The 26,282-nt window shown below is 40.5% G+C and overlaps 1 protein-coding gene across 1 annotated transcript in view; it reads left to right on the forward strand.

The window, feature by feature from the left end:
* Positions 5,157-26,282, forward strand: part of KIAA1107 (KIAA1107 ortholog) — a 91,366-nt gene continuing 70,240 nt past the window's right edge. Inside the window, exons 1-2 of the mRNA XM_005678107.3 lie at positions 5,157-5,510; positions 12,785-12,979. Of these exons, the coding sequence (XP_005678164.3) occupies positions 5,362-5,510; positions 12,785-12,979 (344 nt within the window). The 5' untranslated portion in view covers positions 5,157-5,361. The remainder of the gene's footprint in view (positions 5,511-12,784; positions 12,980-26,282) is intronic.

Below are 26,282 nucleotides of genomic sequence, written 5' to 3' on the forward strand. Positions count from 1 at the left end.
GGAATTATTGTCAATTAATAAGGAATACCATTAGTGGTTTGGTAATGTAAGACAATGGCAACCCACTCCAGTACTCTTGCTTGGAAAATCCCATGGACAGAGGAGCCTGGTAGGCTGCAGTCCATGGGGTCACTAAGAGTCGGACATGACTGAGTGACTTCACTTTCACTTTTCACTTTCATGCATTGGAGAAGGAAATGGCAACCCACTCCAGTGTTCTTGCCTGGAGAATCCTAGGGACGGGGGAGCCTGGTGGGCTGCTGTCTATGGGGTCGCACAGGGTCGGACACGACTGAAGTGACTTAGCAGCAGCAGCAGCAGCAGCAGCAGCAGCAGCAATGCTATACAAGAAAATGTACAGCTTTTTTAAGAGATGCAAACTGAAGTATATAGGAGTAAAATGAAATGATGTTGGGTTTTTACCTGTAAAATTTTTAAAAGAAAGGGAAGAAAGAAAGAGAAAGAATGGAAAGAAGAAAGGGACTGAAGGAGAAGGGAGAAGGAGGGAGGAAGGAAAAAAGGAAGGAAGCAATAAAAGATGAAAAAGGAAAGAAAAATTGGTACAGCATATATACTCAAATCTTCATAATTGCTGATTTCTATTTATTTGTTAATAATAGCCACAGCCTTGTCTAACTCAATGAAACTATGAGCCATGCCGTGCAATACAAGTCTCTGCCCCAACCAGTAATGCTGAAGAAGCTGAAGTTGAACAGTTCTATGAAGACCTACAATATCTTCTAGAACTAACATCAAAAATGTCTTTTTCATTATACGGGACTGGAATGCAAAAGTAGGAAGTCAAGAGATACCTGGTGTAACAAGTAAATTTGGCCTTGAGGTACAAAATGAAGCAGGTCAAAGGCTAACAGAGTTTTGCCAGGAGAACGCACTGGTCATAACAAACCCTCTCTTCCAACAACACAAGAAAAGGCTCTACACATGGACATCACCAGATGATCAATGCCGAAATCAGATTGATTATATTCTTTGTAGCCAAAGATGGAGAAGCTCTACACAGTCAGCAAAAACAAGACTGGGAGCTGACTGTGGCTCAGATCATGAACTCCTTATTGCAAAATTCAGACTCAAAGTGAAACAGTAGGGAAAACCACTAGACCATTCAGGTATGACCGAAATCAAATCCCTTAGGATATACAGTGGAAGTGACAAATAGATTTCAGGGATTAGATCTGATAGACAGAGTGCCTGAAGAACTATGGATGGAGATTCGTGACATTGTACAAGAGGCAGTGGTCAAGACCATCCCCAAGAAAAAGAAATGGAAAAAGGCAAATGGTTGTCTGAGGAGGCCTTACAAATAGCTGTGAAAAGAAGAGAAGGCAAAGACAAAGGAGAAAAGAAAATATATGCCAATTTGAATGCAGAGTTCCAAAGAATAGCAAGGAGAGATAAGAAAGCCTTCCTCAGTGATCAATGCAAAGAAATAGAGGAAAACAACAGAATGGGAAAGACTAGAGATCTTTTCAAGAAAATTAGAGATACCAAGGGAAATTTTCGTGCAAAGATGGGCACAATAAAGGACAGAAATGGTATGGACCTAAGAGAAGCAGAAGATATTAAGGAGAGGTGGCAAGAATACATAGAAGAACTATACAAAAAAAACCTTTATGACTCAGATAACCACAATGGTGTGATCACTCACCTAGAGCCAGACATCCTGGAATTCGAAGTCAAGTGGGCCCTAGGAAGCATCACTACAAACAAAGCTAGTGGAAGTGATGGAATTCCAGTTGAGCTATTTCAAATCCTAAAAGATGATTCTGTGAAAGTGCTGCACTGGTTATGCTGGCAAATTTGGAAAACTCAGCAGTGGCCACAGGACTGGAAAAGGTCAATTTTCATTCCAATCCCAAAGAAGGGCAATGCCAAAGAATGTTCAAACTATTGCACAGTTGCACTCATCTCACACGCTAGCAAAGTAATGCTCAAAATTCTCCAAATGAGGCTTCAACAGTACCTGAACTTCCAGATATTCAAGCTGGATTTAGAAAAGGCAGAGGAACGAGAGATCAAACTGCCAACATCCGTTGGATCATCAAAAAAGCAAGAGAGTTCCAGAAAAACACTTACTTCTGTTTTATTGACTATGCGAAAGCCTTTGACTGTGGATCACAACAAACTGTTGAAAATTCTTCAAGAAATGGGAATACCAGACCACCTGACCTGTCTCCTAAGAAATCTGTATGCAGGTCAGAAAGCAACAGTTAGAACTGAACATAGAACAACAGACTGGTTCCAAATCAGAAAAGGAATATGTCAAGGCTGTATACTGTCACCCTGCTTCTTTAAATTATATGCAGAGTACATCATGCGAAATGCTGGGCTAGATGAAGCACAAGCTGGAATCAAGATTGCTGGGAGAAATATCAATAACCCCAGATATGCAGATGATACCACCCTTATGGCAGAAAGTGAAGAACTAACGAGCCTCTCTAAAGAGCCTCTTGATGAAAGTGAAACAGGAGAGTGAAAAGTTGGCTTAAAACTCAACATTCAGAAAACTAAGATCATGGCATCCATGATGGCAGTAGATCCAAAGTGATCTGGATGGATGATCTGAAGTGACTGTCCCATCACTTCTTGGTAAATAGATGGGGAAATAATGGAAACAGTGAGAAACTTTTTTGGAGGGGATCCCCAAAATCACTGCAGATGGTGACTGCAGCCATGAAATTAAAAGACGCTTGATCCTTGGAAGGAAAGCTATGATCAAGCTAGACAGTGTATTAAAAACCAGAGACATTACTTTGCCAAGAAAGGTCGGTCTAGTCAAGGTTATGGTTTTTCCAGTAGTCATGTATGGATGTGAGAATTGGACTAAAGAAAGCTGAGCACTGAAGAATTGATGCTTTTGAACTGTGGTGTTGGAGAAGACTCTTGAGAGTCCCTTGGACTGCAAGGAGATCCAACCAGTCCATCCTAAAGGAAATCAGTCCTGAATATTCATTGGAAGGACTGACGTTGAAGGTGAATACTTTGGCCTCCTGATGGGAAGAACTGACTCCTTGGAAAAGACCCTGATGCTGGGAAAGATTTAAATCGGGAGGAGACAGGACTACAGAGGATGAGATGGTTGGATGGCATCACGGACTCAATGGACATGAATTTGTTCTGGGAGCTGGTGATGGACCGGGAAGCCTGTCGTGCTGCAGTCCATGGGGCCGCAAGTAGTCAGACGTGACTGAGCAACTGAACTGGAGTGAACTGATTTGTTTGTTTGTTTGAAATGCTTCATATGAAAACATTTTTAAAGAAAGAAAAAACACTTCCAAGATAATTGCTTTTTCATGAAATCATAGTGCTTGGAGTGCTTTTTTGCCTTCCAAGGCAGTTTCACCACATGAGGATCACGTTAAGGCCAACCCTAAATAAAATTATGAGTTTAGTTTGTTTACACTCAGAGCTCCTGTTACAGTAGGACTTTCTAGTGTTTCTGATCATAAAGCCTCTGAGGGAAATTTTTTGATAATTTCACTCCTATTAAGGTATAAATGACTACATTTGTAAATATACTAAAATAAGAATAATATTTTAAATAAAAAATTTCAGATTGTGGAATACATAGCACCATTAACACTATTTTTGTTTTGTTTTGAAAGAGGGTACTTTTTCTTGAATTACTTTACAAACTTGACTAAGCTGCCTAAGGCAGTTTAAGATAATTAAATTTACAGGGACCAGAAACTATGTGTTTATCCATTCCCAACCAGAGAGTAGACTAATTTTAACTTCATCAGCTTATAAAGGGGCATGGTAGAGATGTTAGGGGACTTTGAACAGAAAGGATCTGATGCTGAACTGCCTGGTTTTAATACCTGTACCACCACTTACTGGCTGTGTGACCTGGGCTAAGTTACCTAGCATCTCATGCCTCAACTTCCTCATCTGTAATGGGGCTCATAGCAGTACCAACCTAAACAATGGTTGTAAAAATTAGTTAATACATAGAAAGCAGGTAGAGACGTTTTCTCACCTAAAAAGCACTCAATAAATATTAATCTATTATCTCTGACACTCCTTTCTACAGAAACAATTAAGAATCAATTAGCCACTATGTTTTTCAGAAATAAGGTGTCTGAATAATTGAGACGGTCATTATTCTGAGAAATGGCTACTTCTTGGCTAATATTATGGTACAAGATGCATGTATTTTCCAAGCAATTAGTACCTACTTGTTATTACTTGTTACCTTGTGCAGAGTTTCTGAATGAAGCAAAAAGATCGAAACGTCTTCCTTTGGAAGAAGTAACCAATTAAAAAAATACCAAAAAACTTTTAAAGTGATTTCGATCTAGCTCTTTTCTTCACTCCAACCTATTCAAAACTCTGTAGCTCATCAATCAACCCACTTCCCCGTGAAATTCAAGGCTCTGCTCCTACAATCTTACTTCCTTTTCCCACCTCATACAATTTTACAGGTTTATACGCATACCTCTGCAATATTACTGACATTGCTCAGCTAAAGTTCAAGGGCAGTTATATGAGCCACTCCCTGGATTAGAAGGGAAAGGAGTCTTCTAGAGGCTGTACACACCCTTTGTAGGGAGCTCAGGAGTGTTGCAACTCCTGTTGATTTTGTGAAGTTCTTTCCTCAACACACTTGTGACCCCGTGGACTGTAGCCCGCCAGGCTCCTCTGTCCATGGAATTCTCCAGGCAAGAATATTGGAATGGGTTGCCATTTCCTTTTCCAAGGGATCTTCCCAACCCAGGGATCGAACCCAGGTCTCCCACATTGCAGGCAGACTTTTTACAGACTGAGCCAGGGACGGCTTCCTCAACACTCACACACCCAATTTTTCTTGCCCAAAGCAGGTAAATAAGGGAGTGTGACTCGCCGCCGGAAACTCGCCGCCAGTGAACTTGTCTTTCCTAGGGGGAAAAAGCGCTAACATCCAGGAAGATGAAGTGCTGAGAGACTGCACTGGCTGATTTGAACGCTGCTCGCAAGCATTTACTTACACGACTGGGTAGCACCAACCAGAAAGCAGAGAGGCAGGGATAAACGGCAGAACCAGTGAGTCCCGGAGGACAGTTCGCTCCCTGGGCAATAGGGGTCGGAGTGCCTGCTGGCGGAGGTAAACAGAGCTACCACGCCTGCGCACACCCTCCCAGGTCACGTGCCGGCTCCGGCCTGGCCACTAACACACCCTTGGATTGAGAGCTGGCGGCCCTAAGGGACCGTCAACAAACAGACGAGAGGCCGTCAACCTTTTCCTTTAGGGGGCGGATTCCGGGTAGAAGCCGGGCGTTCGGTTGAAAACGCCCCCTTCTTCTTGAGGCGGGGAAGTGAGACCTTGTCCTGGGCCTGCGGGGTGCCGCCGTGCTTCTTTGGGACATGGCCCGCTGCGGGGAGGATAGCGCGCCCCCCGGGGTACCTCTGGGATCCCCCGGAGTTTGCAGTAAGGGGTTGCAAAGGAAGGGACCCTGTGAGCGGCGCCGGCTGAAGGCGATGGTGTCGGAGCAGCTCAGCCAGGATCTGCTCAGGTAGGAGGAGGCGGGAACTCAGCCTCCTTCAGTTCTAAACGCTCCCCTCTCTGGACCAGAAACTGTGGCTCCTTCTCTCTTTCTCAATCCCTTCCTTCTTTGTTCTCCTCGCCTCGAGCCACCGAGGGAGGCTCTATTGTCTTTTCACTAACTGGCGGGTTCGCTCCCCCTATATAACCAATCCGGAGGCCACGTGCCAGGTTCAAGAGGAAAACCAAAGTTACTATCATAGTTCTGTGCAGCATCAGTTGATGCCAAAATACTCCCAGCACGGGCAGACTTAGGTCTTGAGAGGCTTTCGCTAATGTCGGGGTGGACCCAGGTTTTGGGGTCCTGAAACGCAATATAAGCTTAAACGGTTCTAAGAAAAAATGATAAAATTAGGTAGAAGGGTGAGTATTTACAATGAGTAAAAATGGAACAACTCACCTGAGCGTTGGAGGTATCCTTCTTATATTTCTTTAAACGGTTTAGCAGAAATGGTTACATAGAAATACTTCCTGATTCCAACCTGACTTCCCCTCTCCTCCTAGAGTACTCTATGGCTCCCGGCAACTCCCAGCTCCCATGAGGACTTAAGCAAATGCAGAGTTGTTGTGAAGCTTAACTCAGGCTGTGATGAATCTCGGGAGAGGCATCCCTGTCTTTAAAGAAAATGAAGCTCAAAAATATTCCGTAGTTTCCATTTCTACCAAAACATTGATTCTTGAACTTTAGTGTGCATCAGAATCACCTGGAGGGCTTAGCTATACTGGGGCCCAGACAGTTGGACTGGGATGAGGCCTGAGATTTTTAAATGTCTAACAAGGTCCTAGGTGACTTTTGCATTTTTAACAGGGTCCCATAGGGTCGCAAAAGTCGGACATGACTGAAGCAACTTAGCAGGCACGCACCCCAGCTAATGCTGATGCTGCTGGCCTGGGTCTCTGGTTGAGAACGACTCAGACAATGTACACCTAATTACCGTCAATACTAATAACTAACAGTTGTGCAACATTTAGAAGTACTTACTGTGGCTCACAGTTAAAGCTCCAGAAGCTATTAATATAAACTGAACTTTATAAAGCTTAAAAAAAAAGTCCTTTTAATGTGGGCATTTCCACGAGAGATTCTGCCTTGTCTCCACCACTGGGGGAATTGATGTAAAAGACAGGAAAAATAAAAGAGTGATTCATCTGCTCCTAGGATGAATCTCTAAGGATGAGGCATGCCTTTTCTTAAGTGGCTTTATTATTCTGGCTGTATTGTTAGCCTTGAAGTTGTCATGAATTTAAGGAAGGTAATACGCCTAATTTATATAAAAATGAAGTTAAAAGTATAGCAGGTGATGGATATTGCCCTAGAGTTACTATAGCATTTATGGAGACTTAGTTGTACTTCCCAGTAGATAGGAACCAACTCCAACAACAAATTTGATAATAAAGAAAGTATAGCAGATGAACAATTTATCCTCATCCTTGCAGCGAATAAGGATAGGATCCTGAACTCCCAAGTTCTTATTACAAGCAAAGGTTTTGTTTTAAAAACAACAAAAAATTTTCATATGCTCACCCAGCCACCTTGAATGCTATGTTAAATTCATCTTCAAGCACAGCAATATCATTGATTTATTCTACAAATATTAATGAAATAGCAAGCACCCATGTACTTAACACTGTATTACGTTTTAAAGAATCAAAGGTTAGTAAGATATGACTTTGATATTATGCTTGCACTCTAGTGAGAGAGATAATAGCCAAAGAAAAGGAATGGGGAAGGGGGTGACTTGGGTGAGGCTTTGTAGGTGATGGTTGAGTGATCTTTTAGGGATTGATTAAAATTTTATTAGGTAGAAATTAGGAAAGAAGTTGGAGAGTATCTAAGAGAGGAGAATGGCTTTTATAAGGGCATAGAGATTTGGAAGAGCTTGATTTATTTTGGGGAAAGCAAGTTATATTGGGTTGTGCCAAAAAGCAAGGAACAGAGACACCTCTGGGTTATCTGAGGCAATGGGATATATGGAGAAGTGAGGAAAAATGGGAAACAGTTTCAGTTGTCAAAAAGCTAGATTTAAGGTAGGATTGGAAAGTTGCTTGGGATATGACAACAATTCTCTTATAAGACTTCATTGAGATATGGATGATTGTTCAAGACAATTGTAATAAAAATACCTAATACTTATTACCATCCTACTGGACACTGGGCTGACATGCAGTGTTTTATTTATTCCACTGTGAGGTAAATCTTGTTGCTGGCCCCGTTTAACAGATAAGGAAACTAAGCATCAGGTTCAGTTCAGTTCAGTCGCTCAGTCGTGTCCGACTCTTTGAGACCCTATGGATTGTAGCACGCCAGGCTTCCCTGTCCATCACTAACTCACGGAACTTACTCAGATTCATGTCCATTGAGTTAGTGGTGCCATCCAACCAGCTTATCCTCTGTTGTCCCCTTCTCCTGCCTTTAATCTTTCCCAGTGTCAGGGTCTTTTCAAATGAGTCAGCTCTTTGCATCAGATGACCAAAGTATTGGAGTTTCAGCTTCAACATCAGTCCTTCCAATGAATATTCAGGACTGATTTACTTTAGGATGGACTGGTTGGATCTCCTTGTAGTCCAAGGGACTCTCAAGAGTCTTCTCCAACACCACAGTTCAGAAGCATCAATTCTTGGGCACTCAGCTTTCTTTATAGTCCAACTCTCATATCCATACATGACTGCTGGAAAAACTGTAGCCTTGGCTAGATGGACCTTTGTTGGCAAAGTAATACACTATCTAGGTTGGTCATAGCTTTTCTTCCAAGGAGTAAGCGTCTTTTAATTTCATGGCTGCAGTCACCATCTGCAGTGATTTCGGAGCCCAAAAAATAAAGTCTGCCACTGTTTCCACTGTTTCTCCATCTATTTCCCATGAAGTGATGGGACTGGATGCCATGATCTTAGTTTTCTGAATGTTGAGCTTTAAGCCAACTTTTTCACTCTCCTCTTTCACTTTTATCAAGAGGCTTTTTAGTTCCTCTTCACTTTCTGCCATAAGGGTGGTGTCATCTGCATATCTGAGGTTATTGATATTTCTCCCGGCAATCTTGATTCCAGCTTGTGCTTCATCCAGCCCAGCATTTCTCATGATGTACTGTGCATATAAGTTAAATAAGCAGGGTGACAATATACAGCCTTGACGTAGTCCTTTTCCTATTTGGAACCAGTCTGTTGTTCCATGTCCAGTTCTAACTGTTGCTTCCTGACCTGCATACAGGTTTCTCAAGAGGCAGGTCAGGTGATCTGGTACTCCCATCTCTTTCAGAATTTTCCACAATTTGTTGTGATCCACACAGTAAAGACTTTGGCATAGTCAATAAAGCAAAAGTAGATGTTTTTCTGGAACCCTCTTGCTTTTTTGAATATCCAGCAGATGTTGGCAATTTGATCTCTGGTTCCTCTGCCTTTTCTAAAACCAGCTTGAACATCTGCAAGTTCATCTGGAATATGCCAGCACATTTGGAAAACTCAGCAGTGGCTACAGGACTGGAAAAGGTCAGTTTTCATTCCAATCCCTAAGAAAGACAAGGCCAAAGAATGCTCAAACTACTGCACAATTGCACTCATCTCACACGCTAGCAAAGTAATGCTCAAAATTCTCCAAGCCAGGCTTCAACAATATGTGAACCGTGAACTTCCAGATGTTCAAGCTGGTTTTAGAAAAGGCAGAGGAAGCAAAGCATCAAGAGAAGTGGTTAAGTCTGAATAAGAACCTTGGCAGTCTGGTTCCAGGGACATTAAAGTGATTTGCCCAAGGTCTCATGGCCAGATTATAGATCCAGTCAGTCTTCTTTCTCTAAAGTATGGTAGTTATGTGAAATGATCTTCCAGTATCTTTATTCCTTTATTTCTGATTCTCTTCTTACCCATTCCCTTTTCTTACTATACCTTGGATTTTCTTTAAAGCTCCCTTAAGAGTTCCGTCAGTTGGCTCTTGATTATTATAGAATATCTCTGCTAGAGTTCACTTGTTTAACTACCATATTGGCGAGTGGTGAACCTTGGCTCAGTCGATTGTCCATTCAGAGGTGACTAAGAGCTTCAGGGACATGTGGCACAACTTGGTAGCTTTATTTGGGAGGGGATTGTGGGTATGGCAAGCAAAGTGACAGTAGATGAGGCTGAATGGGTAAAACTAAGACTAGATCATAGAGACCTTTCTTCAGTGAAGAATTTGGAATGTATTCTAGAAGCAGTGGAGAATCATTCATATTTTAAAAATATAGGATTTGCATAATTAGATCTTGAATTGAGGAAAGAAATTGGAAAAAAAATAAAAGGAAACCAACTAGATTTTGTGATAGTCAGGGGATACATAATGGCAGTGAAAAAGGAAAAGATAAAATGGATTTCTGTGTGCAGTTCATGGGCGTGGTGACCAATTACATGTGGAAACATAGAGAAAGAGAAACACATGATGGTGCTGAATCTTAGGACATTCAAAAGGAAGGAGGATGGTGAATGTTCAGGAAGCCTTATCCAGGGGACAACTGAAAATATGTCTGGAGTTTAGGAGGGAAATTGGCATAAAAGATAAAATGGCTGGTGACATCACCAGCACCCAGCTGTCTAAGCTAATTATGAGAGAGATCCTAGGTTATTTCCTTACGTTCACCTTCTGCATCCAGTTACCAACTCCTGCCATTTTATTACCTAAATATATTTTAAGTTAATCTGTCATTTTCTATCACTGATGTTTCTCTCCTGGCTCAAGCCATGTACATCATTCATTTGTGTTGGGCAGTAGTTTTTCTCCCTCTAGTCTCATTTTCCCCTGATTCCTTTTCTACACAATAACAGATAATGTTTTGAAATATAAAGTTGCCCATGTTTTGAACCATTTGGTCATTCCCCTTCACCTGTGAGATAGAGTTAAGCTCTTTGCCTCTTACCCGTCTTTATCCCTGCAGCTTCACCTGTCACGTCTTGCCTCTCAGTACTCTATTGACCAATTTATAGCTCCACACTCACACAAACCTTTGTGAGGAACATGGAGGCAGGAATCCCTTCTACTCTGCATTGCTTTCTTGACCAACTCCTACTCAGTCTTTAAAATTCCGTATGGTTTTCCTGTCCTCTGTAAGGTCTTTTCTTATAACTGTCCCTGAAAAAATTTTACTAGTGTGTCCTATTGAATCTTTCATGCTTTTTATTTTTCAGACCTGGCCTCCATCTCTTCTATAAACCCCTTGAGGGCAGATACTACATTTTAGTCATCTTTGTGTCCCCAGTGCTTAGTTCATATTACACGCTCAATAAATTTTTAGTGAGAAATTTGGTTTAATCAGTGGACTGAAATGCTTTTGATAGGTGAATACCGTACTTGACAGAGAAATAAGATGCAAGAAAGCTGGGTCTGGACACCACTGAGCCTTTACTCCAACCTGTCCTTCCACTAGGGTTTATTATTAGATGAATCATAAACCTCCCCTTAGTCAAATATTGTTACTTCTAACAGATAACAGGGGCTTCCCTGGTGGCTCAGTGGTAAAGAATCCTATTGGTAATGCAGGAGACTCAGTTTGATCCCTGGGTCAGGAAGATCCCTTGGAGAAGGAAATGACAACACACTCCAGTATCCTTGCCTGGGAGATCCTATGGACAGAGGAACCTGATGGGGTACAGTCCATGGGGTCGCAAAAGAGTCAGACCCAACTTAGCAACTAAACAACAGCAACAGCTAACAGGATTTACTTGTAATTGATCCAAGTGGTTTTATAAAATAAAAAGCACTGCATTTTCACATTAACATTTTTAAAAACACATTGACTTTTTAAATTTGACAAATACTCCTGAGCATCTATTATAAACAAGACAGATTGCCTAATGAGCTGTATGGCTGTCAGCTCCCCCAAGTAAATGCTTGTTTTTTTTTTTTTTTGGAGAGGAGTAGGGGAAGGGTAGAAGATGGGTGAATAAATGAGAAAGAAAGAGAATAAATGGAGTATTTGTACAATTTGAGTTTTTGTTAATGTTCGGAAAATCAATACATTTTTGTGTAAATTTAATAGTCACTTATGAAAATAATTTATTAAAATATTAACTAAAATGCATCTTGTTTGGTCACTGTTTCCAAGGTTCTAAAAGCTTTGTACTCTGAAACATTTGTTTTGTTTAGTGTAAAATACAACAAAATCCAAAAAGCAGATATTGAGCTATCTAATGAAGATACACAGTTTTTGCCTTTAGGGAGTTCATTATCTGGTAGGGAGAAAGATATACAAAAATAATAATGATGCGGTGACAGAAGTGCTATAAATAGAGGTATGTACTGAGGGACCAGAGGAAGGAGCCATTAACTGAGTCTTGGGGGAGTGTGTCAATGGCAACATGCTGAGCTTTCACTGTAATGATGTCTTTATCCATACTTGTGCCTCCTGTCATGTTTTAGTGTGATCACCAGTTATATCCTGCAATACAGAAGTCCTCTGAGAATGCATGCCTTGCTGATGATAATGTTATGTAATATGAAGTATTATTTAATGTTGCAGAGTAAGAATACAGAGTCAGCACACAGGAAAAGAGATTGTCTGACAGCTTTCTCTTATGATGCTGGTCTCTGTTCTTCTGTCACTTTACATGACAGCTTTACCATAACTATGTCTGCACGTTAATTATGTCCACATTGAATGGGCTTTCCACATGAGTCCCTCATTTTGATAATAGAGATTAGAGCATGATTAGTTCTAGTTTTTTTTGGGGGGGTGGTCAATGGAAAAGGACTTCAGTGTCACATTCTTGACAGCTAAGCCTGCATTTCAGACTTGTATTTAACAGTGGAACACAATAGTGTACCAGTTTCTGGTCTGAATTATCTATTACCACATCTGGTTTGCTGTTTACTTTTTTGGCTTCAGTTTTAGTAAGATTTTTAAAAGTTGATTCAGTAGTCAATGAACACATTACTTTGTGTTATCTTTCCAAAATAAATCTAAAGTGTGTACATTTTAAAGGAAAATCAACCTGCGTAGAAGATAACTTTATTGTTAGAAGGAATTAAAAAGAAAAGATATTTTTTGAAAAAGCAGTCTTACTCTTTCAGTGTAATTACCTTTTTTTCACTATAAATTTTAGAAAATTGCATTCTAAACCAACATTAAACAATATTCTTTGAATGAATTGAGAATAAACTCATTTTCATATTATGTTATCTGTATTTTTAGTTTATGTGTTATTTTTAAAACTTATTTTATGAAAATGAGTGTATTATATATTTCTAAGCATCACTAATTAAACTGTGGTTCCTTTTTATTCCTATAGGCTTCTAAGAGAAGAAGTACATACAGATGTTACTTTCTCTATAGGTTGTACTTTGTTCAAAGCACACAAAGCAGTCCTTTTAGCAAGGGTTCCTGATTTCTATTTTCATACTGTTGGACATAGAGATAACTTAAAAAATCATGAACATGTCGCTGTGGAGAACTTTGAAGCTTCAGAATTTAGAACATTTTTACAGTAAGTGCTTTCTTTATCTTTTTTCCTCTTATTTAAATCTAGTATGTATTTGTTTATTTTTTAAACATATAGATGTGTTTATTTCATATATTTTCATAGCTGTTTTATAGCCTTCTAAGAAATCCATTCATTTAAATTCCATATTATCGTAATAATTAGTGTTAGTAGAGTCTACGTATTAGGATTAAGAGTTTTTAGAGGATTAGTATTCAGAAAGGCTAATTTTTCATTTGAGATTGATCCTGAGAGAAAGGAAATGGTACCGCTGTCCAGTAATTTGAATGAATTACTCTATGCTGAGGTTTCTTAACCCTGGCGCTATTAAGTTGGGTAATTCTTTGTTGGGTGGGGACTCTGCTGTGCATTCTGTGTAGCAGTATCTCTAGCCTTCGGCCACTGGCTGTCATTGGCCTTCCTGAGCCCTGACCCCAAGTTGTAAATACCAAAATGTTTTCAGAGATTGCCAAATGCCCTCTGTGAGGTAGAATTGCCCCCTGTTGAGAACCATTGCAACATACTGACTTCTGTATTATTGTTATGTAAAGCATTAAATTCAGAGAAGGCAATGGCACCCCACTCCAGTACTCTTGCCTGGAGACTTCCATGGACAGAGGAACCTGGTAGGCTGCAGTCCATGAGGCTGCTAAGAGTGGGACACGACTGAGCGACTTCACTTTCACTTTTCACTTTCATGCACTGGAGAAGGAAATGGCAACCCACTCCAGTGTTCTTGCCTGGAGAATTCCAGGGACAGAGAAGCCTGGTAGGAAACCGTCTGTGGGGTCGCACAGAGTCGGACACGACTGAAGCGACTTAGCAGCAGCAGCAGCAGTGAGGTCTAAGTATGCACTGATTAGTGATTCTTGATTTTAGTGTTTAATAATGATGTTATGTAAATGTGGAACTAAGTTTTGAAGCCAGTACTAGGCAGTTGTGTCATTGTATAGTACTATAGGTTTGTCAATTACTGGTTTTTAAAAGCATCTTTATTGAGGTATAATTCATATAGCTCAGATGTTTCACTTGTATAATTCAGTGATTTTAGTATTTACACAGAGTTACGATCACAGTGTAATTTTGGAGCATTTTCAATACCCCCAAAAGAAACCCCTTACCCATTAGCTATCACTGTACACTCCCTCACCTCTTGCCCTAGGTAACACTAATCTATTTTCCGTGACTGTTCTGGACTTTTCACATAAAGGAAATCATGCAATTTGTGGGGTTTGAGCCTGGCTTATTTCATTAAGCATAATGTTTTCTGGGTTTATCTATAGTGCTGCATATATCTACTTCATTTCTTCTTATTGCCAAATAATATTTCATTGTATGGCAGTGCCACATTTTATATGTCCATTCTTTTGTTGATGGACATTTATGTTGTTTCCACTTTTGGTTAATGTTTCTATGAATATGCCTGTGCAGTTTGTGTGTGTGTGTGTGTGTGTGTGAACCTGTTTTCATTTCTCTTGAGTATATACCTAGGAGTGGAATTGCTGGATCAAATGGTGCTGTGAGGGCTTCCCTGGTAGCTCAGCTGGTAAAGAATCTGCCTGTAATGCAAAAGACCCCAGTTTGATTCCTAGGTTGGGAAGATCTCCTGGAGAAGGGATAGGCTACCCACTCCAATATTCTTGGGCTTCCCTGATGGAGTAAAGAATCTGCCTGCAAAGCAGGAGACCTGGGTTCTGTCCCTGAGTTAGGAAGATCCCCTGGAGGAGGGCATGGCAACCCACTCTAGTATTCTTGCCTGGAGTATGCCCATGGACAAAGAAGCCTGATGGGCTACAGTACATGGGGTCACAAAGAGTAGGACACAGCTGAGCACCTAAGCATAGCACAGCACATTGTGCTATGAACATTGCTATGCAGTGTGTGTGTGTGTGTGTGTGTGTGTGTGTGTGTGTGTGTGTGTGTGTGAGAACCTGTGTTTTCATTTCTCTTGGGTCAATATACCTAGGAGTGGAATTGCTGGATCATATGGTAATTCTATGTTTAACTCTTTGAAGAAATGCCAAACTCTTTTTCCAAAGAGCCTATACCATTTTACATGCCTTCAAACAGTGTATGAAGGTTTCATTTTCTCTACATCCTTGTAACACATGCTGTTACTTTCTGTCATTTTTATTATATCCATCCTAGTGTATGTAAAGTCATATCTCATTGAGGTTCATTTGTGCTTCCCCAGTAGCTAATGATTTGGGCATATTTTCTTGTGCTTGTTATTTGTATATCTGCCTTGGAGAGCTGTTTATTCACATCCTTTGTCCATTTTTCAATTGGATTATTTGTCTTTATATCATTAAGTTATAAAACAGTTCATGTATTCTAGATACTAGGCTCATATCAGACATATGATTTGCAAATATTTTCCTCCATTCAGTGGGTTGTCTTGATGATGTCATTTACAACACAAAAGTTTTAGATTTTTAATGTAGCCTAGTTTTTAATTTTCTTTTGTCACTTTTGCTGCTGGTATTATAGATAAGAAACCATTGCCTATTCTAGGGTCACAAAGATTTATTCTTACACTTTTTTCTACAAATTTTTGGGGTTTATGCTTTTAGCTCTTACATTCAGGTCTATGATGCATTTTGAGTTAATTTTTGTATATACTATAAGGAAGGGGACTGACTTTATTCTTTTATATGTTGGATATCTAGTTGTCCCAGTACTATTTTTGAAGAGACTGTTCTTTCTCCATTGGATTGTCAATATATCCTGTTGAAAATCAGTTGCCTACTGCTGTGGACTGAGTTGTTTCCCCTGAAAATTCATGTGTTGAGGCTCTACTGCCTAATGTGATGGTATTTGGAGATTGTACCTCTGGGAGGTAAATTAAGATTAGATGGGACCTCATGATAAGAACTGGAGAAGGCAATGGCACCCCACTCCAGTACTCTTGCCTGGAAAATCCCATGGACGGAGGAACCTGGTGGGCTGCAGTCCATGGGGTCGCAAAGGCTCAGACACGACTGAGCGACTTCACTTTCACTTTTCACTTTCATGCATTGGAGGAGGAAATGGCGACCCACTCCAGTGTTCTTGCCTGGAGCATCCCAGGGATGGGGGAGCCTGGTGGGCTGCCGTCTATGGGGTCGCACAGAGTTGGACACGACTGAAGTGACTTTGCAGCAGCAGCAGCAGCATGATAAGAACAGTACCATTATAACAAGAGACACCAGAGAGAGAGTTGTTCTCTCTCTGTTTATGCCATGTAAGGATACAGTGAAAAGGTGACTAACTGCAAGCCATAGCCAGTTCTCACCAGAACCCCAGCATGGTGGCACCTGATCTTGATGTCTAGCCTCCAGAACTGTGAGAAATAAAGTTCTGTTTAAGTCACCAGTCTGTGATTTTTGTTATGGCAGCCCAAGGTAACTAACACATAGACATTAGGGTTTATTACTGGTCTCTCAATTCATTTCCTTTGGTCTGTATGTCTATCCTTAATACTAGTACCAATTATCAGTTTAACTTTTATGAGAAATCAGAGTTGGATTTTTGTGTTGTTATGTCCTGAGTCCTAGGTATTTTTTAGATTCTAGTCTTTTAGTTATTTGCTAACATACTTTTTGCCTATAATAAAAATGTTGACTTTAGTGTAGAAAATTCTTTTGGATAATTAAACTTTAAATATATGTGTGTGATTTGGCTTATTTTTCTTCATTTTATGCTATGACAGTTGCTTAAATGATCTGTTTTTATTATTTCAGAGTTTTTTCATATGAAGCTACAATAAGCATAAACAGAAAATTGTCTAACTTTGGCTTTCTGTTTGTAAGAACAGTATGATATGCTGTAATTTAAACAGATATTTTAAGTGTAATTTAGAAAATCATTATCAGTTTCCAGTATAGATCATTGGTTCATTGTTGAGTTCCAACCTTCAGTTGTAAAATACTGTATACACTTTTGTTTTTCTAGTAGGTGGTGGTATAGTGGCTTTGTTGTAGAGTAGGCTCTGTGGCTTTGTTGTAGAGTAGGCTCTGTGGTGCGTTCTCCTGGCAAAACTCTATTAGCCTTTGCCCTGCTTCATTCCGTATTCCAAGGCCAAATTTGCCTGCTACTCCAGGTGTTTCTTGACTTCCTACTTTAGCATTCCAGTTCCGTATAATGAAAAGGACATCTTTTTTGGATGTTAATTCTAAAAGGTCTTGTAGGTCTTCACAGAACTGTTCAACTTCAGCTTCTTCAGCGTATTGGTTGGGGCATAGATTTAGATGACTATGATATTGAATGGTTTGCCTTGGAAATGAACAGAGATCATTCTGTCATTTTTGAGATTGCATCCAAGTACTGCATTTCAGACTCTTTTGTTGACCATGATGGTTACTCCATTTCTTCTAAGGGATTCCTGCCCACAGTAGTAGATATAATGATCATCTGAGTTAAATTTACCCATTCCAGTCCATTTTAGTTCGCTGATTCCTAGAATGTCGATGTTCACTCTTGTCATCTCCTGTTTGACCACTTCCAATTTGCCTTGATTCATGGACCTAATATTCCAGGTTCCTATGCAATATTGCTCTTTATAGCATCGGACCTTGCTTCTATCACCAGTCACATCCACAGCTGGGTATTGTTTTTGCTTTGGCTCCATCCCTTCATTCTGCAGTTATTTCTCCACTGATCTCCAGTAGCATATTGGGCACCTACTGACCCGAGGAGTACCCCTTTCAGTATCCTATCATTTTGCCTTTTCCTACTGTTCATGGGGTTCTCAAGGCAAGAATACTGAAGTGGTTTGCCATTCCCTTCTCCAGTGGACCACATTCTGTCAGACCTCTCCACCATGACCCGCCCGTCTTGGGTGGCCCCTCACGGCATGGCTTAGTTTCATTGATTTAGACAAGGTTGTGGTCCGTGTGATTAGATTGACTAGTTTTCTTTGCTTATGGTTTCAGTGTGTCTGCCCTCTGATGCCCCCTGGCAACACCTACCGTCTTACTTGGGTTTCTCTTATCTTGGACGTGGGGTATCTCTTCACGGCTGCTCCAGCAAAGCGCAGCTGCTGCTCCTTACCTTGGACCAGGGGTATCTCCTCACTGCTGCCCTTCCTGACCTTGGACATGGAGTTGCTCCTCTCGGCCGCCGCCTCTAGCCTCAGGCAGGGGGTGGTTCCTCCTGGCCACCGCCCCTGACCTTGGGTGTGGGGTATCTCCAACAACGAAAGAGAAGACTCTACACAAGGACATCACCAGACGGTCAACACCAAAATTAGATTGATTATATTCTTTGCTGCCAAAGATGGAGAAGCCCTATACAGTCAGTGAAAACAAGACTGGGAGCTGACTGTGGCTCAGATCATGAACTCCTTATTGCCAAATTCAGACTTAAATTGAAGAAAGTAGAGAAAACCACTAGACCATTCAGGTATGACCTAAATCAAATCCCTTATGATTATACAGTGAAAGTGAGAAATAGATTTTAAGGGACTAGATCTAATAGAGTGCCTGATGAAATATGGATAGAGATTCGTGACATTGTACAGGAGACAGGGATCAAGACCATCCCCATGGAAAAGAAATGCAAAAAAGCAAAATGGCTGTCTGGGGAGGCCTTGCATATAGCAGTGAAAAGAAGAGAAGTGAAAAGCAAAGGAGAAAAGGAAAGATATAAGCATCTGAATGCAGAGTTCCAAAGAATAGCAAGGAGAGATAAGAAAGCCTTCCTCCGTGATCAATGCAAAGAAATAGAGGAAAACAATAGAATGGGAAAGACTAGAGATCTCTTCAAGAAAATTAGAGATACCAAGGGAACATTTCATGCAAAGATGGGCTTGATGAAGGAGAGAAATGGTATGGACCTAACAGAAGCAGAAGATATTAAGAAGAGGTGGCAAGAATACACAGAAGAACTGTCCAAAAAAGATCTTCACAACCCAGATAATCACGATGGTGTGATCACTCACCTAGAGCCAGACATCCTGGAATTCAAAGTCAAGTGGGCCTTAGAAAGCATCACTACGAACAAAGCTGGTGGAGATGATGGCATTCCAGTTGAGCTGTTTCAAATCCTGAAAGATGATGCTGTGGAAGTGCTGCACTCAATATGCCAGCAAATTTGGAAAACTCAGCAGTGGCCACAGGACTGGAAAAGGTCAGTTTTCATTCCATTCCAAAGAAAGGCAATGCCAAAGAATGCTCAAATTACCACACAATTGCACTCATCTCACACGCCAGTAAAGTAATGCTCAAAATTCTCCAAGCCAGGCTTCAGCAGTACGTGAACCATGAACTTCCTAATGTTTAAGCTGGTTTCAGAAAAGGCAGAGGAACCAGAGATTAAATTGCCAACATCTGCTGGATCATAGAAAAAGCAAGAGAGTTCCAGAAAAACATCTATTTCTGCTTTATTGACTATGCCAAAGCCTTTGACTATGTGGATCACAATAAACTGTGGAAAATTCTTCAAGAGATGGGAATACCAGACCACCTGACCTGCCTCTAAAGAAACCTATATGCAGGTCAGGAAGCAACAGTTAGAACTGGACATGGAACAACAGACTGGTTCCAAATAGGAAAAGGAGTACATCAAGGCTGTATATTGTCACCCAGCTTATTTAACTTATATGCAGAGTACATCATGAGAAACGCTGGACTGGAGGAAGCACAAGCTGGAATCAAGATTGCCGGGAGAAATACCAATAACCTCAGATATGCAGATGACACCACCCTTATGGCAGAAAGTGAAGAGGAACTAAAAAGCCTCTTGATGAAAGTAAAAGAGGAGAGTGAAAAAGTTGGCTTAAAGCTCAACATTCACAAAACGAAGATCATGGCATCTGGTCCCATCACTTCATGGGAAATAGATGGGGAAACAGTGGAAACAGTGTCAGACTTTATTTTCTTGGACTCCAAAATCACTGCAGATGGTGACTGCAGCCATGAAATTAAAAGACGCTTACTCCTTGGAAGGAAAGTTATGACCAACCTAGATAGCATATTCAAAAGCAGAGACATTACTTTGCCGACTAAGGTCCATCTAGTCAAGGCTATGGTTTTTCCTGTGGTCATGTATGGATGTGAGAGTTGGACTGTGAAGATTGCTGAGCACCGAAGAATTGATGCTTTTGAACTGTGTTGTTGGAGAAGACTCTTGGGACTCCCTTGGACTGCAAGGAGATCCAACCCAGTCCACTGTAAAGGAGATCAGTCCTGGGTGTTCTTTGGAAGGAATGATGTTAAAGCTGAAACTCCAATATTTTGGCTACCTCATGTGAAGAGTTGACTCATTGGGAAAGACTCTGATGCTGGGAGGGACTGGGGGCAGGAGGAGAATGGGATGACAGAGGATGAGATGGCTGGATGGCATCACCGACTCGATGGACGTGAGTTTGACTGAACTCCGGGAGTTGATGATGGACAGGGAGGCCTGGCATGCTGCAATTCATGGGGTCGCAGAGTTGGACACGACTGAGCGACTGGACTGAGGCTCTGGTCAAGCAAGTCTACCATTTCTAACTGTGTGAATATGAATCACTCTAATCGCTTCACATTAGTTTTATCAGCTTAATAAAATGGATATAATAAGAATACCTACCTCATAATGTTGTTGCGAAGGTTAAATTAGATGCTTTTAAAGCACTTAGCACAGTGACCTGGCATATAGTAAGCATTGAATAGTTTTTAGTAAGTGTTATTCCTAGTAGTCGCCCTATGAAATTATACATTTCTCCAGCTACTGAGTGTACGTTTAGAAGAAGATGCTTGGGAAAGGTCAAATTTTGTATATTAGAGAAAGAGAAATTATATTAATGCCACCCTTTATTTGTTGTCATTGAAGTGTTAGGGAAAAAAGATCAAACGAGACACAATATGGTAGAGTGGAGGAAGCACTGAATCTGGCAACAAGGCAGAGCTGCCTTTTGCCTGTGCATTACCTTGTTTTATGATTTCTTTGAGTCTGTTTTCTCATATTTAGAATAATAAAGTTGGAGTAAATGACTTTGTGCTTCCTAGCACTTCACAACCCTCTATTTTAAGCCCTTAATCACGTCTGTTTCATGTTAGATTAGTGATGAATGTCTGAAGTATGTTAGGTAAGCTCCTTGAGATTGAATCTGCTCATCAATGTGAACATTCCTAATGATATCTCATCAGTGTCTTGCATATAGAAAATTCTTGTAACATACCTCCTCCCCCCCTTTTTTTTAATTTATTTTTTTATTGAAGGATAATTGCTTTGAAGAATTTTGTTGTTTTCTGTCAAACCTCAATGTGAATCAGCCATAGGCATACATATGTTCCCTCCCTTTTGAACCTCCCTCCCATTTTCCTCCCCATCCCACCCCTGTAGGTTGATACAGACCCCTCTTTGAGTTTCCTGAACCACACAGCAAATTCCCATTGGCTATCTCTTTTACATATGGTAATATAAGGTTCCATGTTACCCTTTCCATACATCTCACCCTCTACTCCTCTCTCCCTATGTCCATAAGTCTATTCTCTATGTTTATTTCTCCATTGCTGCCCTGTAAATAAATTTGTCGGTACCATTTTTCTAGATTTCATATATATGCATTAGAATATATTTATCTTTCTTTTTCTGACTTACTTTACTCTGTATGATAGGTTTTAGATTCATCCCACCTCATTAGGACTGACCCAAATATGTACCGTTTTATAGCTGAGTAGTATTCCATTATGTATATGTACCACAACTTATTTATCCATTCATCTGTCAATGGACATCTAGGTTACTTTCATGTTCTAGCTGTTGTAATTAGTGCTGCAATGAACAATGGGATACATGTGTCTCTTTCGGTTTCCTCAGGGTATATGCCTAGGAGTGGGATTGCTGGGTCATATGGTGGTTTTATTCCTAGTTTTTTAAGGAATCTGCATACCATCTTCCATAGTGGCTGTATCAATTTACATTCCCACCAACAGTGCAGGAGCGTTCCCTTTTCTCCACACCCTCTCCAGCATTTATTGTTTGTAGACCTTTGGATGATGGCCATTCTGACCGGTGTGAGGTGATATCTCATTGTAGTTTTGATTTGTATTTCTCTAATAATGAGCTATTTTGTGCATCTTTTCATGTGTTTGTTAGCCATCTGTATGTCTTCTTTGGACAAATGTCTGTTTAGGTCTTTTTCCCACTTTTGATTGGGTTGTTTGTTTTTCTGGTATTGAGTTGTGTGAACTGCTTGTATATTTTGGAAATTAATCCTTTGTCAGTTGTTTCATTTCCTATTATTTTCTCCCATTATGAAGGTTGTCTTTTCACCTTGCTTATGGTTTCCTTTCCTGTGCAAAAGCTTTTAAGTTTAATCAGGTCCCACTTGTTTACTTGTTTTTATTTCTGTTACTCTAGGAGGTGGGTCATAGAGGATCTGCTTTGAATTATGTCATTGAGTGTTCTATGTTTTCCTCTAAGAGTTTTATAGCTTCTTGTCTTACATTTAGATCTTCAGTCCATTTTGAGTTCATCTTTGTGTATGGTGGTAGGAAGTGTTCTAATTTCATTCTTTTACAATTTTCCCAGCACCATTTAGTGAAGATGCTGTCTTTGTCCCATTGTATATTCTTGCCTCCTTTTTGTCAAAAATAAGGTACCCATAACTGCATGGGTGTATATCTGGGCTTTCTATCTTGTTCAGTTGGTCTATATTTCTGTTTTTGTGCCAGGACCATACTGTCTTGATGACTGTAGGTTTGTAGTAGAATCTGAAGTCAGGAAGGTTGATTCCTCCAGCTCCATTCTTCTTTCTCGAGACTGCTTTGGCTGTTCAGGTCTTTTGTGTTTCCATGTGAACTGTGACATTTTTTGTTCTAGTTCTGTGAACAATGCTGTTAGTAATTTGATAGGAATCACATTGAATCTGTATTACGTTTGGTAGTATAGTCATTTTCATAATATTCTTTCTACCCAGGAACATGGACTATTTCTCCATCTGTTTATGTCATCTTTGATTTCTTTCATCAGTGTCTTATAATTTTCTGTGTACAGTTCTTTTGTCTCCTGAGGTAAGTTTATTCCTAGATATTTAATTTCTTTTTGTTGCAATGATAAATGGGATTGATTCCTTAATTTTTCTTTCTGATTTTTCATTGTTAGTATATAGAAATGCCAGTGACTTCTGCGTATTGATTTTGTATCCTGCAACTTTGCTAAATTCACTGATTAGCTCTAGTAATACCTTCTCTCCTTTTAAAAAGAAGATTGTATTGAAATTTGTCTGTGTTAATATAAAGCATAAGGAGAGGAATATAAAGTATTGAGATTATGATATTTTTAGTAAAAATTCTGATCAAAGAGTCTTCAAAAAAAATTTTTATATATAGCGACTTCAGATATGGCTCAAATGATTAGCAGTGGAAAGTACTGATAGTTTTTTCTTTATGACCTAGTGATAAAAATCTTTGATTTCCTAAGACTGACCGCACTATAGTTGTCTGAGAATGTGTGTGCATGTTTATGTGTGGGTAAAAAGGGAAGACCTTTAAGTTTTCATTTTAACATAAATGCTAGGATAAAATGTCAACCAAGTAAATACATAGAACAGCAGCACAGCATGAACGATTCCATTTCCCCTACAGCTTTCTCAAGTGGCGGCTGTTTTCTTTCCCAAATCCCTTATACTAGTAGGGTCGAAGTGGGTGGAACAGGTACCTTGTAATATTAACTATGTGTATAGACAGCATGGCAGCCCACTCCAATATTCTTGCCTGGAGAATCCCATGGACAGAGGAGTCTAGTGGGCTGCAGTCCACGGGGTAGCAAAGAACTGGACACGACTGAAGCAACTGAGCACAACAGAACACATATATATATCTTGGACCCTCACTGACTGGGGAAAGACTGCCCCTCTCAGAGTTAGCTAATTCCCAGAGCATGCCTTTGATATGCAAACCAAGTAATCGTGAATCCATTCCTACACCCACCTTTCCCTCTGGTTCTTACACTCCGGAAGAGAACACTCCTCTGCCCTAATCATCCCAGAGCCAGATACCAGACAACCAGAGACCACCTTTATAGCTCAGAGCCCCCTCTTACCCAAATTATTCAAACTCTTTAGTCCTAAACTTGCTCAGCTGCTTACTTTGCCTCACTCATTCCTTCCTCCAAAACCACTTTTGCTCCCTCCTTTTTCCTCCAAATCGATCCTGTTGCACAATTCTACCTGTTGAGTACTTTGCTTCTGACACTTCCGGTCACGAGATTTGTAGTTTTTTCCCCTCACCAAGCAATTCTCAGGTTCTCCAGATATCAGTTGGGTATCCTACAGATTTAATTCAGTCCTGACGCTGTCTACCTGGAGATTGTTACCTGTGCTTCTGACCATCTGAATGCAGATTCCTATGACCCCTCCCTCAGGTTCAGCTCATTTGCTGGAGCAGCTCCTAGGACTCAGGAAAATATTTTACTTGACGTATTATTGGTAAAAACAGAAACAGCAAGATGGAGGTGATGCATAGGGCATGGGTTATGGGAAGCAGCTTCCATGCCGTCTCAGGGTTCACTACTCTCCCAGGACCTCCATGTGTCCACCAACCCAGAGGCTCACTGAAACCCATCTAAAGATGCAGGCTTCATTACATAGGCATGATTGATTAGTATGTGTTAGTAGCTCAGTCATGTCCAAATCTTTGTGACGCCATGGACAGTAGCCCGCCTGGTTCCCATGGAATTCTCCAGAGAATACTGAAGTGGGTTGCCATTTCCTTCTCCAGGGGAGCTTCCTGACCCAGGGACTGAATCTGGGTCCTCCACATTGCAGGCAGATTCTTTACCATCTGAACCACCAGGGAAGCCCAATCATTGGTCTTTGGTGGTTAATTTAGCCTCTCCCCTCTCCAGAGGTGGAGGGAAGAGCTTAGTTCCAACCTTCAAAGCACTTGGTTGGTTTTCCTGGATTTCAGTTCCCATCATTATGGGCTTTCTAAAAGTCACCTACCTCACTAATGTAAACTCTGGTGTGGTTTAAAGGGGCTTGCTATGAATAACGAAAGACGTACATTTCATTTTTATCCTTCTGGAGCTATTTCGTGAACTGGAAATAAAACTAAGTGCTGTAATAAAGTCTATACCCCAACCAGTAATGCTGAAGTAGCTAAAGTTGAGTGGTTCTATGAAGGCCTACAAGACCTTCTAGAACTAACACCCCCAAAAATGTCCTTTTCATTACAGGGGACTGAAATGCAAAAGTAGGAAGTCAAGAAATACCTGCAGTAACAGGCAACTTTGGCCTTAAAGTACAAAATGAAACAGGGCAAAGGCTATCAAGAGTTTTGCCAAGAGAACGCACTGGTCATAGTAAACACCCTCTTCCAACAACACAAGAGAAGGCTCTACACATGGACATTACCAGATGGTCAACACTGAAATCAGATGGATTATATTCTTTACAGCCAAAGATGGAGAAGGTCTATACTGTCAGCAAAAACAAGAGCAGGAGCTGACTGTGGCTCAGATCATGAACTCCTTATTGCCAAATTCAGACCTAAATTGAAGAAAGTAGGGAAAACCACTAGACCATTCAGGTATGACCTAAGTCAAATCCCTTACAATTATATAGTGGAAGTGATAAATAGATTCTAGGGATTATATCTGATAGAGTGCCTGAAGAACTATGGATGGAAGTTTATGACATTGTACAGGAGGCAGTGATCAAGACGATCCCCAAGAAAAAGAAATGCAAAAAAGCAAAATGGTTGTCTGAGGAGGCCTTACAAATAGCTGAGAAAAGAAGAGAAGCAAAAGGCAAAGGCAAAGGAGAAGAGGAAAGATATACCCATTTGAATGCAGAGTTCCAAGAATAGCAAGGAGAGACAAGAAAGCCTTCTTCAATGATCAATGAAAAGAATTAGAGGAAAACAATAGAATGGGAAAGAAAATTAGAGATATCAAGGGAACATTTTATCCAAAGATGGGCATAATAAAGGATAGAAATAGTATGGACCTAACAGAAGCAGAAGATATTAAGAAGAGGTGGCAAGAGTACACAGAAGAATGATACAAAAAAGATCTTCATGACCCAGATCACCCACAATGGGGTGATCACTCACCTAGAGCCAGACATCCTGGAAAGGGAAGTCAAATGGGCCTTAGGACATCACTATGAACAAAGCTAGTGGAAGTGATGGAATTCCAGTTGAGCTATTTCAAATCCTAAAAGATGATGCTTTGAAAGCACTGCACTCAATATGCCAGCAAATTTGGAAAATTCAGCAGTGGCCACAGGACTGGAAAAGGTCAGTTTTCATTCCAATCCCAAAGAAAGGCAGTGCCAAAGAATGCTCAAACTACCACACAGTTGCACTCATCCCACACGCCAGCAAAGTAATGCTCAAAA

The sequence above is a fragment of the Capra hircus genome, chromosome 3 (genome assembly GCF_001704415.2).
Source record: "Capra hircus breed San Clemente chromosome 3, ASM170441v1, whole genome shotgun sequence".
NCBI classification, from domain to species: Eukaryota; Metazoa; Chordata; class Mammalia; order Artiodactyla; family Bovidae; genus Capra; species Capra hircus.